Below are 21,230 nucleotides of genomic sequence, written 5' to 3' on the forward strand. Positions count from 1 at the left end.
CCAAGCTATCCTTACCCCAAGTACCTTGTTCTCTACTCAGATCACAGCTTTGCTCCCTGCTCCTGGACCTTCCCTCTCCCTCTGTGTTCTTCTGTGTCTCCTGGCTGATTTTGCTGCCCAGCTGCAGAGCTCTATAGTGTTGAGGTAATGGCTGGATTTTTCAAATCATGTCAGGAGATTTTGGTTCCTTCCCAGTAAATCCTACAGGGCTGAGCATCCTTCAACATATCAGGGCCAGGGTCAGAGGGAGGAGACAACTGGGGATTATAAATAAGTGGACATGACAGGATGTAGAGTGTGTCTTAGTCAGTCTGGAGGGAGACACAGTCATGATCACAGAATCACAAACACCATCCAATCCAACTCCTGGTTCTGCACAGAACAACCCCAAGAGTCACCACATGTGCCTGAGAGCATTGTCAAAATGCTTCTTGAACTCCTCAGGCTTGGTGCTGTGACCACTTCACTGGTGAGCCTGTTCCAGTGCCTGACCACACTCTGGGTGAGGAACCTTTCCTGATTTCCAGTCTAAACTTCTTGACACAGCTTCATGCTGTTACCAGTTCTGTGAATGGTAATGTTAATATCATCCAGAATTCTGGCATCAATATGATTCAAACAACCAGATGATTTCATCAAAGAGTTTGCAAGAGCTCGTAAACCTGGCTCAGAAGCTACAAACCACAGTCCCCCTAGTCTTTTTGGGACAGGACAAATGTCCCTTAACAGCAATATTTCCCTTGATTCCATCCTCATCCACAGCTTTCTGCAAGCCTGACATCTTTTCCAGCAGGAGAATAAAAAGCCTCAGAAAGACAGAGCTGGCAGGAGCAAGCACTCCATGCTGCTACTGCAGATTGGGCACCGATGAAATCATTACTGAGTCTGAGTATGGCCTCCAATTCCTTTTCATTAGAGAAATGTAACTGCCCACAGCAGTTGTCATTAGTCCCAAAAACATCATGCATCCCCATCATACTGAATGAATGGTCAGAATACAGCAATGAGTCTTACTGCATCCTTTTTTGTATATTCAATTCACTTGTATTAATTGCACTCTAATGCCAGGGAGCACACAGTTTCTTACCAGCTTTATTTCCAGATGGTATTTTGAGCCTAATGTCACAGTGGGAAGTCATAAAATCTCTCCTAGAGCAAATTACCTGAGGACTTAAACAGTTCCATTCCCACTAAGGAAAACGAATTTCTGTAGCCTGTGGAAATAGGTTACATTGCTGGGCAGGCGTGCACTGCTGTCCTGCACCTCTGCACCACGGCCTGACTGCTTCCCTGTATAAACAGGGACACACCCAGCTCTATCCTCTTGCTGGTAATGGGTTCCTGTAATGCATTTTGAGAACACAGGCTGGCTAGACAGGAGAAGCAAACCCTTTGCCTTTACCAGTGTAAGGAAGCATTACCTGGGTATGCAGACTTGGTACCAAAGAAGGTGAAGGAGGAGAGCTCTCCCCAGGATTTCAGAGCCAAGGGGACAAGAGCACATTAGTGCAGCACCCCAGGGAGCATTCGGTGATCTCTGAGGAGCTGATGGCTGTGCAGTGTCCCACACAGAGCTGCTGGGGCCTCCAGGACCCACTCAGACTCACCGTGGTTTCGTCTTCATGGAGCACCTGGTCGTAGCCACTGAGCGCCACGCAGAAGATGATCGCTGTGACGTCCTCAAAGCAGTGGATCCACTTCTTGCGCTCTGACCGCTGGCCCCCGACATCGAAGAGCCTGCAGCACAGGGGAGCACCATCACCACCCACTCCTGCCCAGCTGCCAGGGAACTTGAGCATTCTGGGCATTCTCTGACCACCTGGGTCCTGGGGGGCTCCAAACACAGAGCAGTGGGTCTGTCACTGCTAGCTCGGTCTTCTCCTCCAGAGCCTGCAGCCGAGGAGAGCCAGGAGGAGCAGTTACAGACAGGGATCTGTCTGTATCTGTCCACACTGTCTGGGGACCTGTGGGAGAGCCTTAGCAGCATGCTGGGTCCCAAAAGGGCAGTAGAGGTGGAGACCACACAATCTTGACTTTTATATGCTCTAAGTACTGTTTGTGTGTGGCTTTCTGTCGTTGTGCCCTCTTCTCTCTAGTGGATGGCATCATGAGGGTCAATGTATTGTGTTAGCTACAAGTGAACAACCCACTTAAGAGAAAAGATCTGGCCAAATATTTTTACATTTATGAGGTTTGATCAGATTTGGGGGTCAGTCTTGTATTATACATTTCAACAAAGAAGTGTTGTTTGGGTTAGAAGAAGCTGCCATGAGCTTCTATCATACAGGCAGTGACTTTCAAGACAGGATTGCCAAACTTTTCATATTGTTGACCCTCCAAAATGCTGTGTCTTCTGCATTGTAGGAGCTGTCCATGCATTAACCAGCAATTTAACAACTTCTTTAGGAACTATGGGAAAGCCCTGTGATAAATAGTTGTTCTGAAAATTTACTGTACAATTTTGGACTAACCTGAAGTGGAGGTTTTTGAATGTGAAATGGGTTTCTACGATGCCAGTTGTTTTGACCCTGGTTCGGAGGATATCCTGCTCCGTGGGTTGGTAGTCTGCAGCTCCAATTCGATCTAAGCTGTCTAGGTAGCTAAGAGAAGAAGGGAAAAGAAAAAGAAAACAGCTAAGAATAAGACACACATTAATCTTTGTCAATCTCAGATGGATCCTTCAGCTTCCTATTAATCTTTTTCAATCTCATTTTTCATGGCTGAATGTATTGTAGCTAAAGCAAAAAAATATCCTATTCTGGGGAAAAACAAACCTCAGTAAGCTAAGCATAAAATCTGATAGGGAACTGAAAGCAGGAAATTAAGCATGGTGTGTTGTGGGTCCCGCCTGCAATCTGTGAAAATACACAGTTTTAATATTAACTTGCTATTTTTATTCCCTGAGGAACAAGGGTCCCAATCAGTCCATTGTGCTGGGTTCTGTACAGAAAACCTTTTTCTGCCAGGGTTTATTCAGATAAGAGGCTGCAGCATGCAGGTCTTGCTCCCAGAACACACAGGGTGAGTCCCCTTTGGCCATGCCTCTCTGTGCTGGGAGGGAGCAGGGCCATGCCAGGCCTGGCTTTCAGTCAGCTCAGATGAAGGGAGATGAATCTGCACAGGTGAGTCACTGCTTCAGTTCAAAACCCAGCACAGGGCTGGGGCTGCACGAGATGCAGCTCTGGGAAAGAATCCAGGACTCCACTTAAATGGTGATAATCTGGGAGTACAAACTGGGGATTTGGGGGAACAGAGAGGAGATTTAGCTTTCTAAAATGCTTGGACAGTTTAAAATATGTAACTTTATTCTGCTTTAGGCTTAATATCTATGAACATGGGCAATGCCTCCCTAGGCTGAAACTTGGGGTAGGAAGTCCTGTCTTGTGCCATGAAAGTTTTGTGTAGAGGAACCCAGCATCTTTGCACATATGACCACAATCCAGTTTTCCATCCACATTCAAGACAATTTTAAAAACAATTTATAAAGAAAAGAAGAATTTGGATTACCATTTAATATGAATTACAAACACAGACCAGCATCACACAGCACAGTCTTTCTCACCACCATTAAGCCTGCAAGCAGACACTCCAGTTTCTCTTAAAAGGGGTTTGATGTGCATTACAGGGCATAAATGTCCACCTCTGGCCCCAGGAGCATCAATCTAATGCTCTGAGATGCTTTCAATATATTGTGAATATAATAGAGCATGTCTGTACATGAACAGTGATCTTTTCCTTTGATCCCTGTGCCTGGATGTCACCCAGAGAGGCAGTGGGGCAGGAGGTGACCTGCTCTGGCAGGACAGGAGGGCACCTATTCAGGTGCCAGAAGATGGCAGCTTTGCCCAGTGCAACAGGCAGAGAATAAAAAGTGCTAAGAGGAGCTGCACAGTTGCAGAGAAGGAAAAGACTTTGTTGTCTCAGGTAAGAGTTTGCTGGTGAGTGGGAGATGGTGTGAGCTGGAACCATTCACTCAAGACAGCCATGAGTCTATGCTTGACTTTCAAGTTTAGCTAAATGCAATTTTTTTAAAACACAGAACATGGATTTAGTCCTGATGAGTAACCAAACCAACCCCTCTTATTTGCCTTGCCATAGCACATCCCATTTGGCCTGAAATTGGCCCTGACCTGCTGCTGGAGATGATATCCCTGCTGCATCCAAACCAGGAATGGCTTTCCATTTGTGCCCTGGAGGGAGTGCACTGAGCCAGGGCTCTGGAGCAGGACACCTGAGAGCTGGGGCTGTGCTCTCTGCTACCCAACAAACTCCCTGCCACTGTCTCTCATACCTGCCCCACAAGCCTGGAACAACAAACAGCCAGCCAAACTCTACACTAAGGTCAAACACAATCCTCACCCTGCTCATACAATGTATTTTCCCGACCCATCATATTTATAATTTATTTTTCCTAAACAATTCCAAGAATCACGTCACCCAGAGGAAAGTATATAAGCTAAGCAGGCTTATTTTTGTTGTGCCCTTTTCAAGCATTTAAAGGCATTGTGGTTTTGTGACAGATGCTCCTTTAATAACCCTGTGATGGGCACTGGATGGATGAATGGGGCTTCATTTGAAATCAGATCCTGGGCTGTGACGGCTGAAGCCACGATCACTCATCTATTCACAACTGGTGTCAACTGCTGTTATTTAAGAGACAGCTGCATCTCTTCACAGGGCCCTGCAGACTGAGGCTGCTCTGCAGTGCTGGTATTCAGAGACTCAGTCTCTGCTCAGGAACTTCAAGGTGATATTTAAAATATGAGGTGTAAGAGGGGGAATTTTCTTTTCCTCTTGAGGCTGCATTCCAAACCTGTTTAAATCTTTGGCTGCTCTACCCTAGGAAGAGACTCAGGCTATGGCAGATATTTTTCCCCCTGCACTTTGGCTGCAGCTGAGCTGGACCCTGTTGGTGTGTGCAGCGTGTGCAGCTCAGCTGGAGGAGTGTGCCATGGCATGGCTGCCACACTAACACCCAGCTGTGGGAATGGGAGGATCAGCCAGGCTGCTGCTTGGATGCTGAGCTGATTTTAGTGCTGCTTGTTCTCCTGGGTTCCTGCTGGAAGCATCTCTGAGGTTTCACTGGAGTGCTGGTGCTCCCTGCCCGTGCTGCTTGGAAGGCCCTGCTGGTGTGAGCCTGAGCTGGGGGAGGATGGGGTACTTTGGGGGTGCCACCTCTTTGTGACAGGGAAACCCAAGTGGGGACAAATTGCTACACATGGTGCAGGATGGCAGCGCTGCTGGTACGCCCTTTGAGCTGAAAATCTCAAGGCCAGACTGTTGTGAGAGATAATTAGTTGTCACAGCCAACAGGCTCCACGACACATAATCCCCTCAGAAGCTGGCATCTGTTTAACCAGCAGAAATAAGAGCACTTTGGAGGCCATGGAGTGAGAGCTCAGCTCCCCCTTCCACGTCAGTGGTGCTGGCACCAGAGCTCTTCCATTGCCCAGCTCCAGGGTTTGCACACTGGAGTGGAAGCATATCCGAAATGACACATCAGCTCTTACTTGCAGCCTGCCTTGCCCCAGGTTTGCAGGGGTTAAAAAAAGCTTAAGGAAGGTTAGAAGGTCTGTGAGTGCATGAGTAACCCTCTAGCATTTCTGCTCCTGAGCCAAGTAGCTCCATTACTGCTTATATCTTTTATTTTATATCTTTTTGTTTTGAAGCAGATTGCAGGTTCTGAGTCACTCTCTATACCATGCTCATGGAGGTGAAGCCCAACTATTTTATGCTGCTAAAAGCAAAATGCAGAGGAAATGGCAATCACAAATACAGGGAGAGGAGATCATTGAACAGAGGCTAAGAAAGGCAGGAGTTCTATACAGGCCAGTTGACAGCAAATAGCTATACACAGTAGTATTGGCCCTTCATTTGCTGTTTCCAAAAGCACCTGGTAGCAGCACTGTGGGTGCCAGAGACACTGCATGGAGAAAAGGAACTTTTGTCCAGGTGTACCAATGGGAATGGCTCAGCAGCAGCCTATGTGCAGTGTGTGCACAGGGACCTCTCCTCAGGCTCTTGGCTACCACAGGAACCTTCTCCCAGGACTGTGCTGCCAGTGCCAAAGCTCCACTGGCTGCTTCCTTGGGTGAAGAAGTGCAGCTGAGGTTGCAGGCTGTGGTCAGGGCTGGATAACTGCGGCAAAGCTTACACAGACGGACATTCACACCTACTGAGATTAACAGCAGTAAGATGGTGAAAGGTCTGTTGGGTTTTTCTTGCTGTGAGGGTGACACCTTGGCAGTCTTTGTGCATCATCCAGCTGTCCCTGTGCACACCCAAGGGGCTCACACCATGCTGATGCCATGCTCACATCCTCCGTGCTCAAGGAGCTGCGGTGCAGCAGCAGCCACAGCTGGGTCCTGCTCTGGGGCAGCTCTGCAGGGACTTGGAGTTGGAGCTCCAACTCCAGGAGCAAGCCTGGAGACAGCAGCATCTTCCCAGTGGCTCCTCCATCCTGGCTGCCCTGAGTTCTGGCCATGTCTCCTCTGTGAAGGAAAGGCCATGTGTGTGTGGGATAGCCCAGCCTCGGTTTGTTGGCTTGTGTTGTATTTGGTGAGGAAGCAGATCCCCATTTGTCAACACATGCAGCTGAGTCACTGCTGGGCTATTTTGGACTCTGTGTACTGAGGCACTCAAGGGGCAGCTCCAACACTGTGTCCTGGCAAATGCTGAGTTTTTAATCAAGGTTGTCATGAGCAGGCTCCATGTCATCTAAATCTAAATGATTATGTGAAGAAGGCTCTATCTGAACACTTCCTTGCTCATGGATGGAAGGCTGCCTGTATCTGATCTTATCTTCCACCTTATCTTCTTCCTTTCTTTCAATGATGAACACACAATTCAATGTATATTTACATTAAAACCATTAAATATTTAATGACTGTAGAGTAAGGGTACAGAGGATGAGCACTGGATTTAGGGAGTGTCAGTAGTGGCTCTACAACAGAGAGTAAACTGTTGTAGTTATCTCCTACCAGAGAGCAAAACCATGTGGGCACTGCTGCCTGAAGGTGTGATACAGTCTGGTTTGGCTGCCCAGGGCAGCTGGTGCTGGGCAAGTACCCAGAGGTGATGGAACCACAGTGTTTTTGCTGCAGACACTATGTCCAGTCAGATTTGCTGTTATGTTGAGGAAAGGGGAAAGGCAAGCACAGCCCACTCTCAGAATCCAGCACCAATCCAGCACACATTGAAGTGATGTCACAGGTGTCTTAAATAATTATCAGTTATGAAAAGCTTGAAATGTTGCCAAGCAGTGGCATCGTGTCCCTTCAGGAATCAATCCTGTCTGAGGGCAGAGACTGCAGAGCCCTCCTCTCCCCCTAGCAAAAGCCAGAGGGTGGCACACACTGCTCCTGAGGCATTTCCATGTGGGTTATGGCAGGCAGGGAAAAGACCTTAGGGGAGGAGTAACTCATCTGAGAGCAAGAGCATTGTGTGGTGTTTCCTCAGGCCAGCCTGGAAAAGGAAGGTCTTGGGAGTTTGCTCCTGGACTTTGGGTAATGTGTTTAGTGTTTCTGGCTGTGCTGCTCCATCAGCCAGTCCTGCCTCCATGGCAATCACGTGAATCACATGGCAAGCCCTGCTATCTTGCTGCTGCTCCTCATGATAAATCTCATCTCACATCCAACCAGATGAGGCACCAGCATGAAAACTCCCCAGCTTCCTTCCCCTAACTTAATCCAACCACTGAGATATCACTTCTGGTGCCTGCTTGTTGCAGGCTGCTAACAGCTGAGTGATGGTCACCTGGCTCAGGGATTGCTGGGGTTACTTTCCTGAAAGAACCTTGCTGGGTGCCCTGGGTTTTCATTACTGTTCTCTGGGGAGTGAGGAGGATGGTCCCTGCTATTAAAGGAAGGTGCCAAATCTTGACAAAAAAGATGCTGCGTTGTGATGCATTTTTATGGTTTTGGCCCTGCACTGAAGCAAGGCTGCACAGGGCTTGTACATCAAGATCAACTTGACAAGTTGATATTAATACTAATGATAGGCAGGAGGAGTGAATAAAAGCAGGTTGGCGTTTAGCTGTCCTACTTAGACTTGCAGTTTTCCAAGGCATGACTGGATCCAGAATAATTTTTAGCATCACATGTGGATGAGAAGAGTCACTAAATAGCAGCTGTGTAACAAAGGTACTTGAGGACATGAGGGGGCTCCAGGTGCAAGTGCTGGCTGGCTTTGCTCACAGCTGGTCAGCTCTGGCCATGTCTCTGCTCCTGACTGCTGGAATCAAAGGCCAGTGTGTTATGGTTTGAGTTTGTCATCACAGAGCTCTGGCTGGGGGTGAGGTGGGTCTTGGAGGAACGGCAAGCACAAGAAACTTACCCAGAAAGGATTTTGGGGTCCTGGGAAAGGAAATGTGGGCTTATCTTTCTGCATTGAAGCTTGAAAATTGGATGGGATGTAAGAGGGGATGAAAAAGGTATTTTTTGACATATCAGAGCCCTTACAAAAGAGAAAAACAACATGTCTGGGTCAGATCAATGACTCACCTAGCTTAGCTAGTGTCCAAGAGCAGATGTTAAGAGAAAAGTACAAATACAGGGCAAGCATGCAGTGTTCAGCTTTTCCAGCCTCCAGCAGTTCATATGGATAACAGAGTTTCAAAGAGAAGTGTGATATCTTTATATTTATTACCCCTCAATGATTTTTCTTCCAGAAATTTGTCTAGGCACTTTTTGCAGCAATTTAAGCTTCTAACAACCACATCTGCAGCAAGGAATTTCCAAGCTCAGCTACCCTGTCTTGAACAAACTGCCTTTTTCCGGTTTTTAAACTGCCGTGTCAGAGTTTAACTTTGTTAATTTTTGAATGGGAACAGCTGTCCTCTCTCTCCTCTCTATCTCCCACTTGTTTCTCTGTAGACATCTCTGAGACCTCCACAGCATCCACTGTGCAGCATCTTTTCTCTGCTACCAAGACATTGCTTCACAGAGGCACTTTGGAGCCTTTTGTTACATAGAAAGGGGTTTTCCTCATGTCCCAAATCCTTTCTGAGATGGAGGAAGGAGGGAGCCATAGCTGCCATGTTCTACAAGTGACCATCTGTTTTACAGTGCCTCAATCTGATGCTGTGTGGAGAAGCAGGCAGTGTCACACCAGGCCCCTGGGGCTGCTGCACAGGGCAGATATGGTGACACAGCCCACCAGCAGTGCTGTGATGCCTTTTAGCAGTGTCCTCATCTGGGCAGTGCCACTGTTTTATATAAAGTCTGTGATTAAATTGTTGTTTAGCGCAGAGCTGCTGGCCACAAGGCACCTTTGTTTTATAAGCAGAGGATTTTGACAGGGGCTGGCTCTGTGTGAGCCCAGGGTGACGCACGGCCCAGGCTGTGCAGGCTCCTCTCTCCTGGTGGCCCTGCACAGGGGTGTCCTCTGCACAGCAGGCACTGATCGAACTTGGGCTGAAGCAGAGGAAGGCTCAGAGCTCCAGCCTTGCTCCTGCTTTATGTAAGGCTCTGCTTCCTTCTGACAGCCAGCTCTGAAGGACAGTAGCTGAGCTGGAAAAGGGATGAGGAATGGTGGGACTTGGAACCCTGGAAGTGAGCAGGATCTGTGCCTAAACCTTTATGCAACAGTCAGTGGGTTTGAAGCTTTTTTTCTTTGCTCCAGGACTGCTGTTATAAGCTGGCTGACAGTGGAGCTGATGGTTTTCTATACTGTAAAAAGAAGAAAGGAAAGAAAAGGAGGGGCTAAAAATAAGCCCTAGGGAGTTTGGGATAATGAAGGGCTTGTTCTGGGAAGGAGTCTTGCTCAGAGAATGCAGGCCCCGTGCTGCAGCAGGGCCCCTGGTGCATTCACAAGCATCTGCTGAGCCCAAACAGGGGAGAGACATCAACTAACCCAGTTTGCTGCATGCACAGCCCCCAGTGAGCACACCAGCACAGGCATGAAGGATTGCTTGCCCCAATGCTCCTTGCATTGCACAGCAGATATTCAATTTGGCCCCAAGGCCAAATGAGCTAATTACTCAGAATTACTCCAGCCCTGGAAAGCAGACAGCTGGGACCACAGATGAAACCAGTCCCACAGAGTTTAACCTTTTGATCAGCCGCTGGCCAGAGATATTCACTGGGGTGTGCACAAAGGCCTGGGACATCTATTTACACACTTGTTGGTGAAGCAGCATTAACATCTCCATTTCTAAGCTGGAAGAAAAGAATTAGATATAGCTGCAGTGTTTTGTAGTGCTTGGTGTGTGTCTGCAGCAGGGACAACACCAGTGAGGGATTTAGATCTAATGCTGCAAAGGAAAGCATCACTTAATGAGATCTGTGTTCTCATATCAGTTAGCTGGAGGATGCCCATGGCTGGATGATGGTGCAATTATGAGGAGCGGGGTAGGTCTGTCGGGAGCTGACTTCAATCAGGGGCCCCATTTATCCACTCACCCTGCTGAGGAAGATGCACTGCTGGTGATGGAGTGGGAATCATATCTCTGGATCTTCTCATCTGTCCATTTTCCTGATCTATTAGCAAGCTATGGGGATTTCTGCTTTCAAATGTCATTTAAGCTTCCCTGCCAAAAACCACGGGTACCAAAATTAGCCAGTGCTCTGCCATGGGCAGATGTGACTCATAGGTAGCAAAAGCAAAACCTGGAAATTTCACCCTTGGCTGCACTCTAAAAATATCTCAGTTATCCCAGACATGGGCAGATCTCTCGGGCGTGTAAAATCTGTGCTACACAAATGGACTTTCTGGTCCTTCTCAGCAGCTGTCAGGCTGAGGCTCCTTGGAGAGCAGCTTTGCTTGTGGTATTGCAGCAGTTTGGTTTCAATCCAGGCCAGATCCAGAAACAGAGACACGTAAGGGAAAATTAATGGAGTTTCTCAACCCTTTAGAAAATGTTGAAGCGAATCATTGTCAGGAGATTGTTTATAGAATATCAAACCAGCTCCATTGATCTCACCAGGAATGGCTGTCACCTGCTGGACCCCCATTGTCCCTTTCTCCCTCTTCTACTGGCACGAGCAACCTCAGAGGTCTATTAGCAGAGTTTTCTGTCACCACACACCCACTCCTGGGGTTAGGCTCCTGCAGTCCCCCAAACAGTGGCTGGGGTTGCTCCCAGGCCTCGGCAGGAGAGGGCTCAGCATCAGGGACATTTGCATGACAAAATTTGGGATGCTCTGCATGGGACAGCCCAGCCACAAAGCTGCTGTGGCTGTGTGGCACATGAGCTGAGGACACCAACTCAGGGGCATGTCCCTCCATGGGGCTGGGAAAAGCTGTCTGCACTTGAGCTTGGGCAGACTTTCCTCTGTGCCCTGGGGACATGTCCCTGCCAGAAGCAGCCTCTGCTGCCTGCCCACGGAGCTGTCAGTGCCCACATCTCCTGGGAGCAAGCCCTGGGCCAAGGTGCTGCAGTGAGCCGGGTGGGAGGAGCAGGAGTTCCTCCCTGCTCGTGGGAGAGGTTTGAATTGACCCAGGAGCATTTCACTTCCAGCAGGAGGATGGAGCTGGGCCAGAGAAATGTTAGGTCTGGAAAACATCAGTTCTTCCAGGCATGGTGGGCTTTATTCCCAATAAATGCCTTTGGTGTGCTTTCCCTTGTCTGCAGGAGGGGAGGACAGCCCCTCGAGCAGAGGGCTGGAGAGCAAAGCATTGCCCCTGCTCCCTGCTGCTGCTGCAGCACCTCAGCTCCTGCTGGGCAGGACTGATGAGTCCTCCCAGCCTCCCACTGGAGCAGGGAAACACTGTTCATCACACTTGCTTTGCGAGGAATGGAAGTATCAAGGGGATAAATGATTTGCCTGAGGACACAATGGGAAGTCTGTGGTGGCACTTGGAAATCCCTTTGGGTTCCCTAATATGCAGTCAGAAGCTTTGACCACCAGAACTTTCCATATTTAGGGTTATAAACCTCAAGCAATATTCCTCCATGCTTTTAATAGAGATTTTGCCCACTTAGGGGCAGGTAGTGCAAGGCTGGTAGAAACTGAATGTATTTTATTAAGGCTCACTACAAGAAAGAAATATATTCCCTACATAAAGAGCAGCTGATAAAACTGCGTTACAATTGATGATTAAATCACAAGTTAACCCAAGAATTTGAATGGAGATAAATGCTTTCTTCTTTTTTTTTTTTTGGTGAACAAACAAGGCTGAAAATGGATGTTGCCATGTACCTTTCTGCTCCATCCAATATCATTTCATGCATTCCCTTATGGATTTTGATGAGTTCTGCAGATCAATGACACAGCACTTAAAGACAAGCTAAGCAGTAATTACAGATGCATGCAAGATTTATTCATCTGGTGGCACTGCACCAGCTGATGGAAGGATCAGCCGTGTCCAATCAATGTTTGAAGCTTCTCAAAATACAGAGGTTTTTTGGCTCCCACTGCAAAGTGAAAATAGAAATAACCTCCTGAATCCCAGGAATGCCTCCTTAGGTCCATACAAGGTAAGGCTGCAGGATGGATCTGGGTCATATCTGCACTGCTGCTTGTCCCTTGCCTCTGCATCCCCATAAATATTTTTATTTTTCTTGTGGGGCCTTCTTCACATGCTCACTGCATGACCCACTTGTCCCTAGGGCTGAGGACTGGACTGATGAGATTTAAGGCATAGGTAAGGAAAAAGAAGCAGCAGCATTGCAGAGAACCATGGAGCAGGCATGCCCCTGTGCCCAGGCCTGGTGAGCACAGGCAGGGAGCCAGTGTGATGTGTCACACTGTGGCACAAAGGGAGCACCTGGGGGGCCTCAGCCAAAGCCACAGAGGAGTGTAATGTGGCACTGCTGTAATGTGGCACTGCTGTTTTGGGAACATGGGGCAAGGGAGGAGCATGTGTAAAGCAAGAAACTGGATTTTGGACCATTTTTCTTCAGGCTTTCCCTGTTGATGTGAGTTATCCATACCTATAGGAGGTCTCACCTTCCGTGCAGCAAAGCTGCTCCCCACTGTCACCATGGGCAGCCCTGACACACCAGGGAGTCCCACACTGGGATGACCTTTGCTGGGACTTCAGAGAGGGTGCTGATCCTACACCTTGCAGTGCCAGCCCTGAGTGCAGGTGGGACTGCATTGAGACTGTGGATCAGGAGATCCAGCTCTTTGTCATGTGTGGGGGGAAAGATCTTCCACCCCCAAGTGTGGTCCCTGGGCAGGGTATGGGTGGTGGAGCTCTTGGGCAGAAATGTGCAGCCTTTTTTCCTGAATTTGTTTGTAACTTCTGCATTTGTGTCACTTCTTTGTTTATGCATTTTTGTTCAATGAGAAGGTCCTCTGGGGATTTCTTCATGTGAAGTTGCTGCTTTAACATTAGTTTAATTTGAGCAAAGGTTTTTGCCTGGACTCCATTATCAATTCCCAGCTCTCTGCATCTGCTAGCTAGCATCAGCCATCTCTGTCTCTTTCTTTCTCCTGCTCCTGCCTTTAGCATATTTGGCATCACAGCACACTGGTGCAGTATTTCTCATGTTGGGCACTGCAAGAGCATGGATCTGTTTAACTGCAAATGTTTAAAGTGACATTAATGATGCTCAGTAGGATGTACTGGCTGGTGTTTTCCTGAAGGAGGATTTGGAAATGGTTCTTATGCTATTGCCAAACCTCACATACCAACAGCAATACTGAGGGACTGGGAAATGCTGATCTATATCACCAAAAGTGCTGTAAAAACCTCAGAGCTACAGTGACTGCTCACATGGTGTTTCATGGACCAGGCTTGCAGTTTTAGAGCACTAAATTTCTTTTCAGTCCTGGTGTTCCCAGCAAACCTGCTGCTCAGCACAGGGGTCACAGTGTAGCCCAGCAAGGAAGGGGTTACAAGGACACAAAATGCATTGTAAATCCCCAGCAAATGACTTGGACTAACCACCAAAACCAGAGCTGACACTTCCTCAGCGTGGCTCCATGGTGCAGTTTGTGCCTGGCTTCCCTCTCCCCAGTATCTCCTCCTTCCCTTCCCAGCAGCATGGACTAGGTGCTGCCTAAAATCTAGGCTCAGAATAATTTCTCCTCTTTTTTCCTCAACAAATTGAGTCTCCAGAGAGTCTCAGGGAACCCAGGGACCTTTGAGGAGGTCCCTTCTCCAGGCACTCAAGCATTCAAATGCAGTAAATATATTGGAGGTGGGGAGGGTTGTAAGCATGAGGATTTTGGCACAAGGACTCCTTCTGCTGTCATGAACAAAGTGAGAAACCCTGCCCAGAGCCTGTGCCCACCAAGCAGAGTGAGTGTGTCCCTGCAGGAGCACCCTGAACTCTGCAGGGGGAGAGGCAGGCTGGGGGTTACAGGTTTTTCTGGGTGGACTGAGAATACAGAAGTTTTGGGTTTGGATCTGTGTGATAGGTCAGTGGTCTGAAGGCAAGGAACATACATGGGGAAGATGAAACAATAGTTCATAGACAGTCTCTGTTATTTTTAGTGTAAAAGGTGTGGATGAATGGACTGATATGAACCTGGCACTAGCTAATCCCAACTAGTGTGTGGCGTAGACAAAAACAAAAAAATATAGGAAAAGGTCAAAAATCTGTCTGCAATGTATTAGGCTGATGGGGCTCATGCCCAGCTTGTATGGTGGAATGGCACATGAGCAGTGCTGTGGCAGCATCACATTTGTCTGCCTCCAGTTCTGCTGCCCAAATCAACAACAGTCTCATCCGAGAGTGCTCTGGGGAAAACCAGGTACAAACAAACCCCTTGTCAGGTTTCCAAGGGAGGGGGCAGGAAGGCCACCCCTGGCACTGACCCAGCCCTGGAGAGGGCTGTACTGAAACGCCAAGGAAAAGCACAGCCTGCACCTAAATCCCCTGGTGTCAGGCTTCTCCCAGGACAGTCCCTTTACCCAGCACACACAGGGCACTGGCCACGGCCAAGTGTGTGCCCAATGCTGCTGAGCCTGCAGAAAGGACCCCACATTTCCCCTTTTCCCACCCAAACTGCAGCTCCATGGCTGGGCTCGCTCAGCATCCCAGCCACGCACACGGCCTGGATGAGCAGACACAAAGTGCTGTTTGCTCCAGGGCTAATTAGAGCTATTGTACCAATTATTCTGTGAAAGAATCGGTGCCCTCAGCTCCACAGAGCGAATCCCAGCCCACAGGACCGTGGTGTGCAGGTGCTGGAACCCGGCTGCCCTGGGCTCCCCAGCCCTGCTGTGCCTGCCCAGCCCCACTGTGGGGTCAGCAGCTCATGGACAGCCCGGTGCCATTGTCCTCATCAACAGTCCCGTGTCATTGTCCCCACCAACAGCCCCGTGCCATTGTCCCCATCAACAGCCCCGTGTCATTGTCCCCATCAACAGCCCCGTGCCATTGTCCCCACTGGGAATGGTGACAAGGAGCTGCAGCCCTGCTGGCTGACAGCACCATGGGGGCTGGGGAGCTCTGCCTTCCCAACAGAGGCTGAGCCACCCTCCCTTCATGGGCACAGATCTGCTTCAAACCCATCACTGCTGAGTCCTGTGATCTGGTGATTTTACAGCTTGTCACAACGTTTGCTACATCCTTGGTTTTTCTCCCCTTCATTTTTGTTCTCTCAAGCCCCTCAAGGCTGGATATTAGATGGGCTATTTGCTTAAGGAAATAAAAAAGGGTTTTCCAGCTCTCCTGTTCACAGACAAAAGGCTTTAAAGTACAAGCCAGAGGGTTTCGGAAGCAGCAGATAAAAGCAATTTTCCAATGGTTCTCTTAATATATTCTGAAAAACAGGGAGTTTTAGCTAGGCTTGTGATTGGGTTTGGATTTAGCTCCTAACCTTAAAGTCAGATTTTGGATGAAATACCTAACCTGAGGATGGGGATGCTGCATCCTTCTGGTGGGAAGGGTGAGTGTGTGTGCACTGTCTTGTCCCCACAAGGGGCTGGGGGATGAGTGGCAGCAGCTGCACACCCCTGGCAGTCACTCAAAAGCCTTTGGAGCTCTCCTGCACCCTGGGGCTGATGAATGGCACCACTCTGGCACAGTGGTGTCAGAACCCTGAGAAGGCACAGGATGGGGATGGGATGGAGGAATCAGAAACTGTGAAGGAGGGGAAAGGAAGATAACTGGATCCTGAGCACACAGAGTGATCTGTCCTGCTTAGCAGGGCCTGTCCTAGGCTGGAGTGGCTCCTGCTGGGCTCTTCACCCCATGGCTGATGCAGGCAGCTCTGCCCCAGAGCTCCCAATGTGCTGCTATCTGCTCCCTGGACTGCAGCAAAGTCCATTTTCAACTTTTCCTTACAAACTGGGATGATTTCTGGGATAGGACTCGGGGAGGGGGGCACAGGCAGCTGTGCAGCATCTCACCATGGTGCCTGCAGACCTGTGTGGAAGACAGCTTGCTCCATCCTGGAGCCTGCCTCCAAAGAAACCCCTGCATTCCTGCCATTCTTTGCCATTTAAGGATTTCAAACCGGTACAGATACATTGGGAAAGCCCAGCCAGGGCCAGGCTCACCTCCCAGCCTCACAGATGGTGCCAGCCCTGACGCCAGCCTTGTGAGGAGCCCTGGTGGGCTCACAGCTCCTGACAGATTTTCCTGCAGACACGCTGCAGAGTCAGGAGGCTGAGAGCAGCCAATGTCCCCACGTGGTCACACACATTGCTGGGGGGACAGGGCTCAGAGCCCCTGGTGCACAGAGCTGGGTGCTGACTGGCTGGCAGAAAGCAGGAATCACACACATGGGGGGACAAATACCGCACTAGGGCCATCCAATTCCCTAAGGAGCTTCTAGGAGCAATGGTTACCCTGAAAGCCTCTCTGGTGCACCCCTCAGCATCTCCTGCCTCAGCCCGTGTGGGTGATGCTGTTTGTCTTGCAGGGCAGGGTGTGATGGAGGAGCTGGGGGTGCACTGTGCATCAAGCCTCAGAGTGCAGAAAGGGAGAAGGAAGCTTGGATTCCTTGGCTTTGCAGGGGAGGAGGAGCAGGAGCTGTGAGCTCCCAGGAGAGTCTGGACTGCCTGGCTGTGAAGCTGCATCCCAGCCCTGCCACGCCCTGGTGTGATGAGGAGCTCGGGGTGCAAGGTGGGAGACACAGAGAGGGGCTCAGTGCAGGGTGTCAGTGCTGCCTGGGGAAGGGTGGGACAGGGAGGATGCAGCCAGCAACAGGGGCAGCAGTGAAAAAACAAACTGAACGGAACAAAAAAAAACCCAACCTCAACCCTTGGTGGCAGCCTGCCAGCTCCAGCTGGTTTCATAAGGACATTTCAGCCTAAAAATACACAAATACTCAGCCAAAAAAAGTCAAATCTTTCTGCGCCAAATCTGTCACCCACAGCCCTTCACAAGGCAGGAAGAAATTCCTGTTGGGTCTGTCAGTTGGAGATGAGAACAGATTATCTGGGGTTCAGGGCTGTGGTTCAGCAGGTTTCCTTGGGGGGATGCCCTGTGCTGTGTTTATAGATGGTGCTGGCTGCTCCTCACCACCAAGCAAAATGTGAAAAGAGAGGAGATCATCTCCAAGCTCTTGCAGTGTCTCCTCCTCCAGGCAGTGTGAACTACCTCAGCTCCTACCCTTTTGGTGTGAGCTTTGCCAAAATGGGGACAGCCCTGATCTGATGAGCCCATTTAATTGTGTCTCATTAAATACCAATTCATTTACTCAGGGTGTCAAGATTTTACTAATCCCAGGCCAAGGACAACACAGTCACGATGGAACACAGAATGAAAAATGGCAGGGAGGAGGCAGGTACTGCTGGGCCTTTGTGCTCAAGGAATGAACTACACATGCAGCTTCTCTGCTCTCCTTGCAGGGCAGTCTGTGTCTCCTGTGTCTCTTCAGAGCTGTTCCCCAAAGGAGGGGGGTCTGGGGAGCTCTGCCTCTGCCCTGGGGTCTGAGAGGGGCCAAGTGGGATGGGCACTATAAAGAGATCCAATATCTTAGGAAAAGGCTGTGCTATGCAGAGTCCTGCAGACCTCTCTGCCTGGGAGTTTCCTGCCAAAGAAGCTCAATCCTCCTGCTTTCCTGTCAGCATTTGGTGGGACAGGAAGGTGACTTAACACATACTGTCAAGATAATCTGATGTGGTCTCCACTCTGCTTTGGGCCAACAGAGGCAGCCCCTGGAGACTTTGTATACAATTTTGGTGAAATTGGGTGTTCCAGATGGATGAAGACTTAGGGGGAGATGCTGGAAAACATCCAGATGATTTCAAAAACAATGTCTTTCCTACTGTGCTCTTCCTCCACCTCACACACAGCCCTAGATGAAGCCGTATAATAACAACATTCCTTAATTTATGAGGATAATAATGAGACCTAAGACCTCTCCCAAGCCCTGTGGGACTATAACAGGCTGAAGCTCAGATTGCTTGTGTCTCCCTCACCTTGCACTGACAGAAACAGCCCCACTCCAGAATCAGCACCTGCAGACATTGCAGAGCTGCTCCTCCCTATAAATACATTTGCATCTCATTTGTGGGAATGGAGCAAGGTTGGTGATTCCAGTCCATCAGCTCTGGCCTTTAAGGACTGTTTTGTTTTTCTTGTTGTAGGGGAACTTGATTATTCAGCGCTGGTGGGCATGTTTACTTACTGGGGTAAATTAAACCATAAATTCAGACAAATGTACCTACCTCTACACTTGTGATGTATTTTTCCTTTCTGCTTTATTGGGCTCCAAGACACAAAGGTGCATTGTTCAATAAACAGTGCAATGCAAGTCATCCCAATTAATTGGACTGTTCCATTTATGCTGCTACTGCCTCCAATTAAATGCAAGGGAGCACAAGTGACAGGCACGAGTAAGATGGGTGTGCAGAAAACCATATTCTAATGCAAAAGCTGTGATGGGAAAATGGAATCTACACACCTGATGGGAATATTAATGCAAAACCATGACGTATAATTTTTCTTTCTTCAGTCTGGGCGTGCCAGAAACAATTGCAGCTCATTAAAATGGATCATGTCCTGACAGTCCTGCATAATGACCAAGTCCCACAAGTCCCATGGTTTAAATGTTTGCCTTGCTGGTGAAGGTAAATGTTTAGACCATTGGATTTGTGGGATGTGGACATTATCATAGAGCTGCATGGTCCTGCTTGACTAGACACAAGAAAGTGCAGCAAGCCTCCAAGACCCTTTCTCTTTTTTAAACCCAGTGTTACCAGAGAAAGAGCGAAGGGAAAAAGAACAAACCCAGGAGTGCCAGTGTGGGTTGGAGCTCTGGAGTTCATCTGGCTCATCTCCCTTTTCAAAGCAGGACCAACTTCAAAGTTAAATTCAGTTTGAAAATTAGCTCAGGTGGCTCAGTGTTGAGCACTTCCAAGGATGGAGATTTTGCAGCCTCTCTGGGCAGTCTGTTCCAATGCTGCCTTGTCAGGGCTCAATCTGGAAGCCATTCACCACATCACAACAACATCTGGCTCTACTTTCTTAACTGCTTTTTTGATGCAAAGCGTGTGTTGGCACGTGGGAGGCAGTAAGAATCAGTAGGGAAGGTGATAGCGTCGTGAAAAGACAATTCTTCTGCAAGAAAATAGATCAGAAAGCAGTCCCACACAAGATGGGGTGAGAAGGAAGGCACTGCAGTATTTTATTCTGAGTCTGGTGCCGTTTTTCTGTAAGGCACTGCCAGACCAATTCTTGAAGATGAAATAACCAAAGTGTTGTCCAGTCTGGGCTGGGTATTTGGCACAGACTTGGGATGTCAGTGCTGTGGTTAGCTGTGCTACAGCAACAAACACAATTGCATCTCTTTCTCCACTGAGCACTGAGGTCTGTATCCCTCTCCAGAGGCATCTCTCTCTTCCTTGGCTCCTGATGGAGGGAGCCAAAGGCAACAAACTTCCCTTCCTAGCCCTGACACCTCTGATATGTGTGAAGATGGATGGGCTGAATGCAGGCCTAAAATATTTTACATTTTCACGGTAGTTTCACAGCCCTGGCATTATCAAATGATCTTTCAAAGTACTTGGAGGCAGGAGGAGAAGAACTTGAGATAGGTTCTGGCTTTTTTGTGTCTGTGTACTTGCAAACTGTCTCTGCCTACACATCTTGCAAGGGCCTGTTCCTGTTTGGAGATGCACAGGGAAAATTAGTGCTCGTGTGGATGCTCTGTCTGCTCCATTTCCCCCCTGAAGTTTGGAGGCTGCTCAAAGCCAGTGCCCATCCCTGGGTGCTTAAGATCAGACTTGCCCTATGTGCTGCACTCCACTGACCAGCCTAGTTAGGAACTCGAGGCTAGGAAACACAAGACAATTTTAAAATCTGAACAAAAGTAGGAGATTAAGGAAACCAGCTGGAAACCTCTCTGTTTTGCTGATTTTGAAAGCAAAATGTGGGTCACAGATGTGCTTCCACAGACAGAAACTGGCTGGAGAAGAAAAAGACATCAGCATTGCCCAGACTCTTTGATGATCAGAGGTAGATTTAGCTCCTAGGCATAGAGACAAGAAAGGAAGAGGAGACTAAGTAGGAATAAAAACATAATCAAGATATTAGGAATGTGGAACGCAACCCACCCGTAAATTTGCCTTAGGGAACTACAAAAAAATGCAATAACAAAAAAGGATGAAACCAATTGCTACATCTTACACTCTTCCCTTGTCTTGCCTTCCTTATGGTTTTGCTTTTTGCAGTCCAAGACACAGGAGGTCCATTACAGAACCTTCCCTGTTCCTCCTTTGTAAAAGTGCTGTTTTCTACTGCTCCTTTGCAGCAGCTACCAAATCCTTGCTAAGGACTGTCTGACTTTAGATCCCCAAAGAAACAAAGCTTTGCAGGAAATCCACACTTGTCTGCATGTATCAGAGGCTAGAAAGCAATGTGCTCTGGCCCATCTGGCTCCAGAAGGGAGCTAACACTCACTTCTTATTTAGTCTAACACAAAAGATTAAACTTATTTCCAGTGAAATTGATGACAGACTGGCAAGAGCCACGCTGCTGACCCTTGCAGGCTGTTGATTAGCCTGTGACTTTGTCTCCCAGGGGCTGCAACAGAAGGCCTGTTGTTCCAGCCATTTAAAAAAACCCAAGGTAAAGCACTGGAAGAACAATTAAAGACAACAGCAGCACTGACTCAGAGAAGCCCAGGTGGTGGCTCCTTGGAAATAGCCAAGCAGCAGGGGAGGCTCTGGAAGCATTCAGGGCATTTGGGGGGTGGTTTCTGGGGTGAAGGGAAGTGCCCAGAGCACTCCTGAAGGTCTCACCTGTGCTGGCCACAACACGACCTGGTCACTTGGTGCCTCCAGGCTCTGGGCCATGTGCTGAGCAGCCGTGGAGCACAATCTCCAGCTCCTGCAGGAAACCTCCCTCCTGCCAGCAAAGTGCCAGTCCCTAAGGCTTAGCA

At 48.8% G+C, this 21,230-nt stretch overlaps 1 protein-coding gene across 2 annotated transcripts in view; it reads right to left on the bottom strand.

Moving 5' to 3' along the window:
- Nucleotides 1–21,230, bottom strand: part of GNAO1 (G protein subunit alpha o1) — a 140,841-nt gene that overhangs the window by 23,425 nt on the left and 96,186 nt on the right. For both annotated transcript variants that reach the window (XM_054296198.1, XM_054296197.1), the window contains exons 5-6: nucleotides 2,472–2,600; nucleotides 1,608–1,737 (exon numbers count right to left, since the gene is read on the bottom strand). In XM_054296198.1, the coding sequence (XP_054152173.1) occupies nucleotides 1,608–1,737; nucleotides 2,472–2,600 (259 nt within the window). The remainder of the gene's footprint in view (nucleotides 1–1,607; nucleotides 1,738–2,471; nucleotides 2,601–21,230) is intronic.

The sequence above is a fragment of the Melozone crissalis genome, unplaced genomic scaffold, assembly GCF_028551555.1.
Source record: "Melozone crissalis strain CALT ecotype California unplaced genomic scaffold, PUWL_Pcris_2 ptg000007l_1, whole genome shotgun sequence".
Taxonomy (NCBI): Eukaryota; Metazoa; Chordata; class Aves; order Passeriformes; family Passerellidae; genus Melozone; species Melozone crissalis.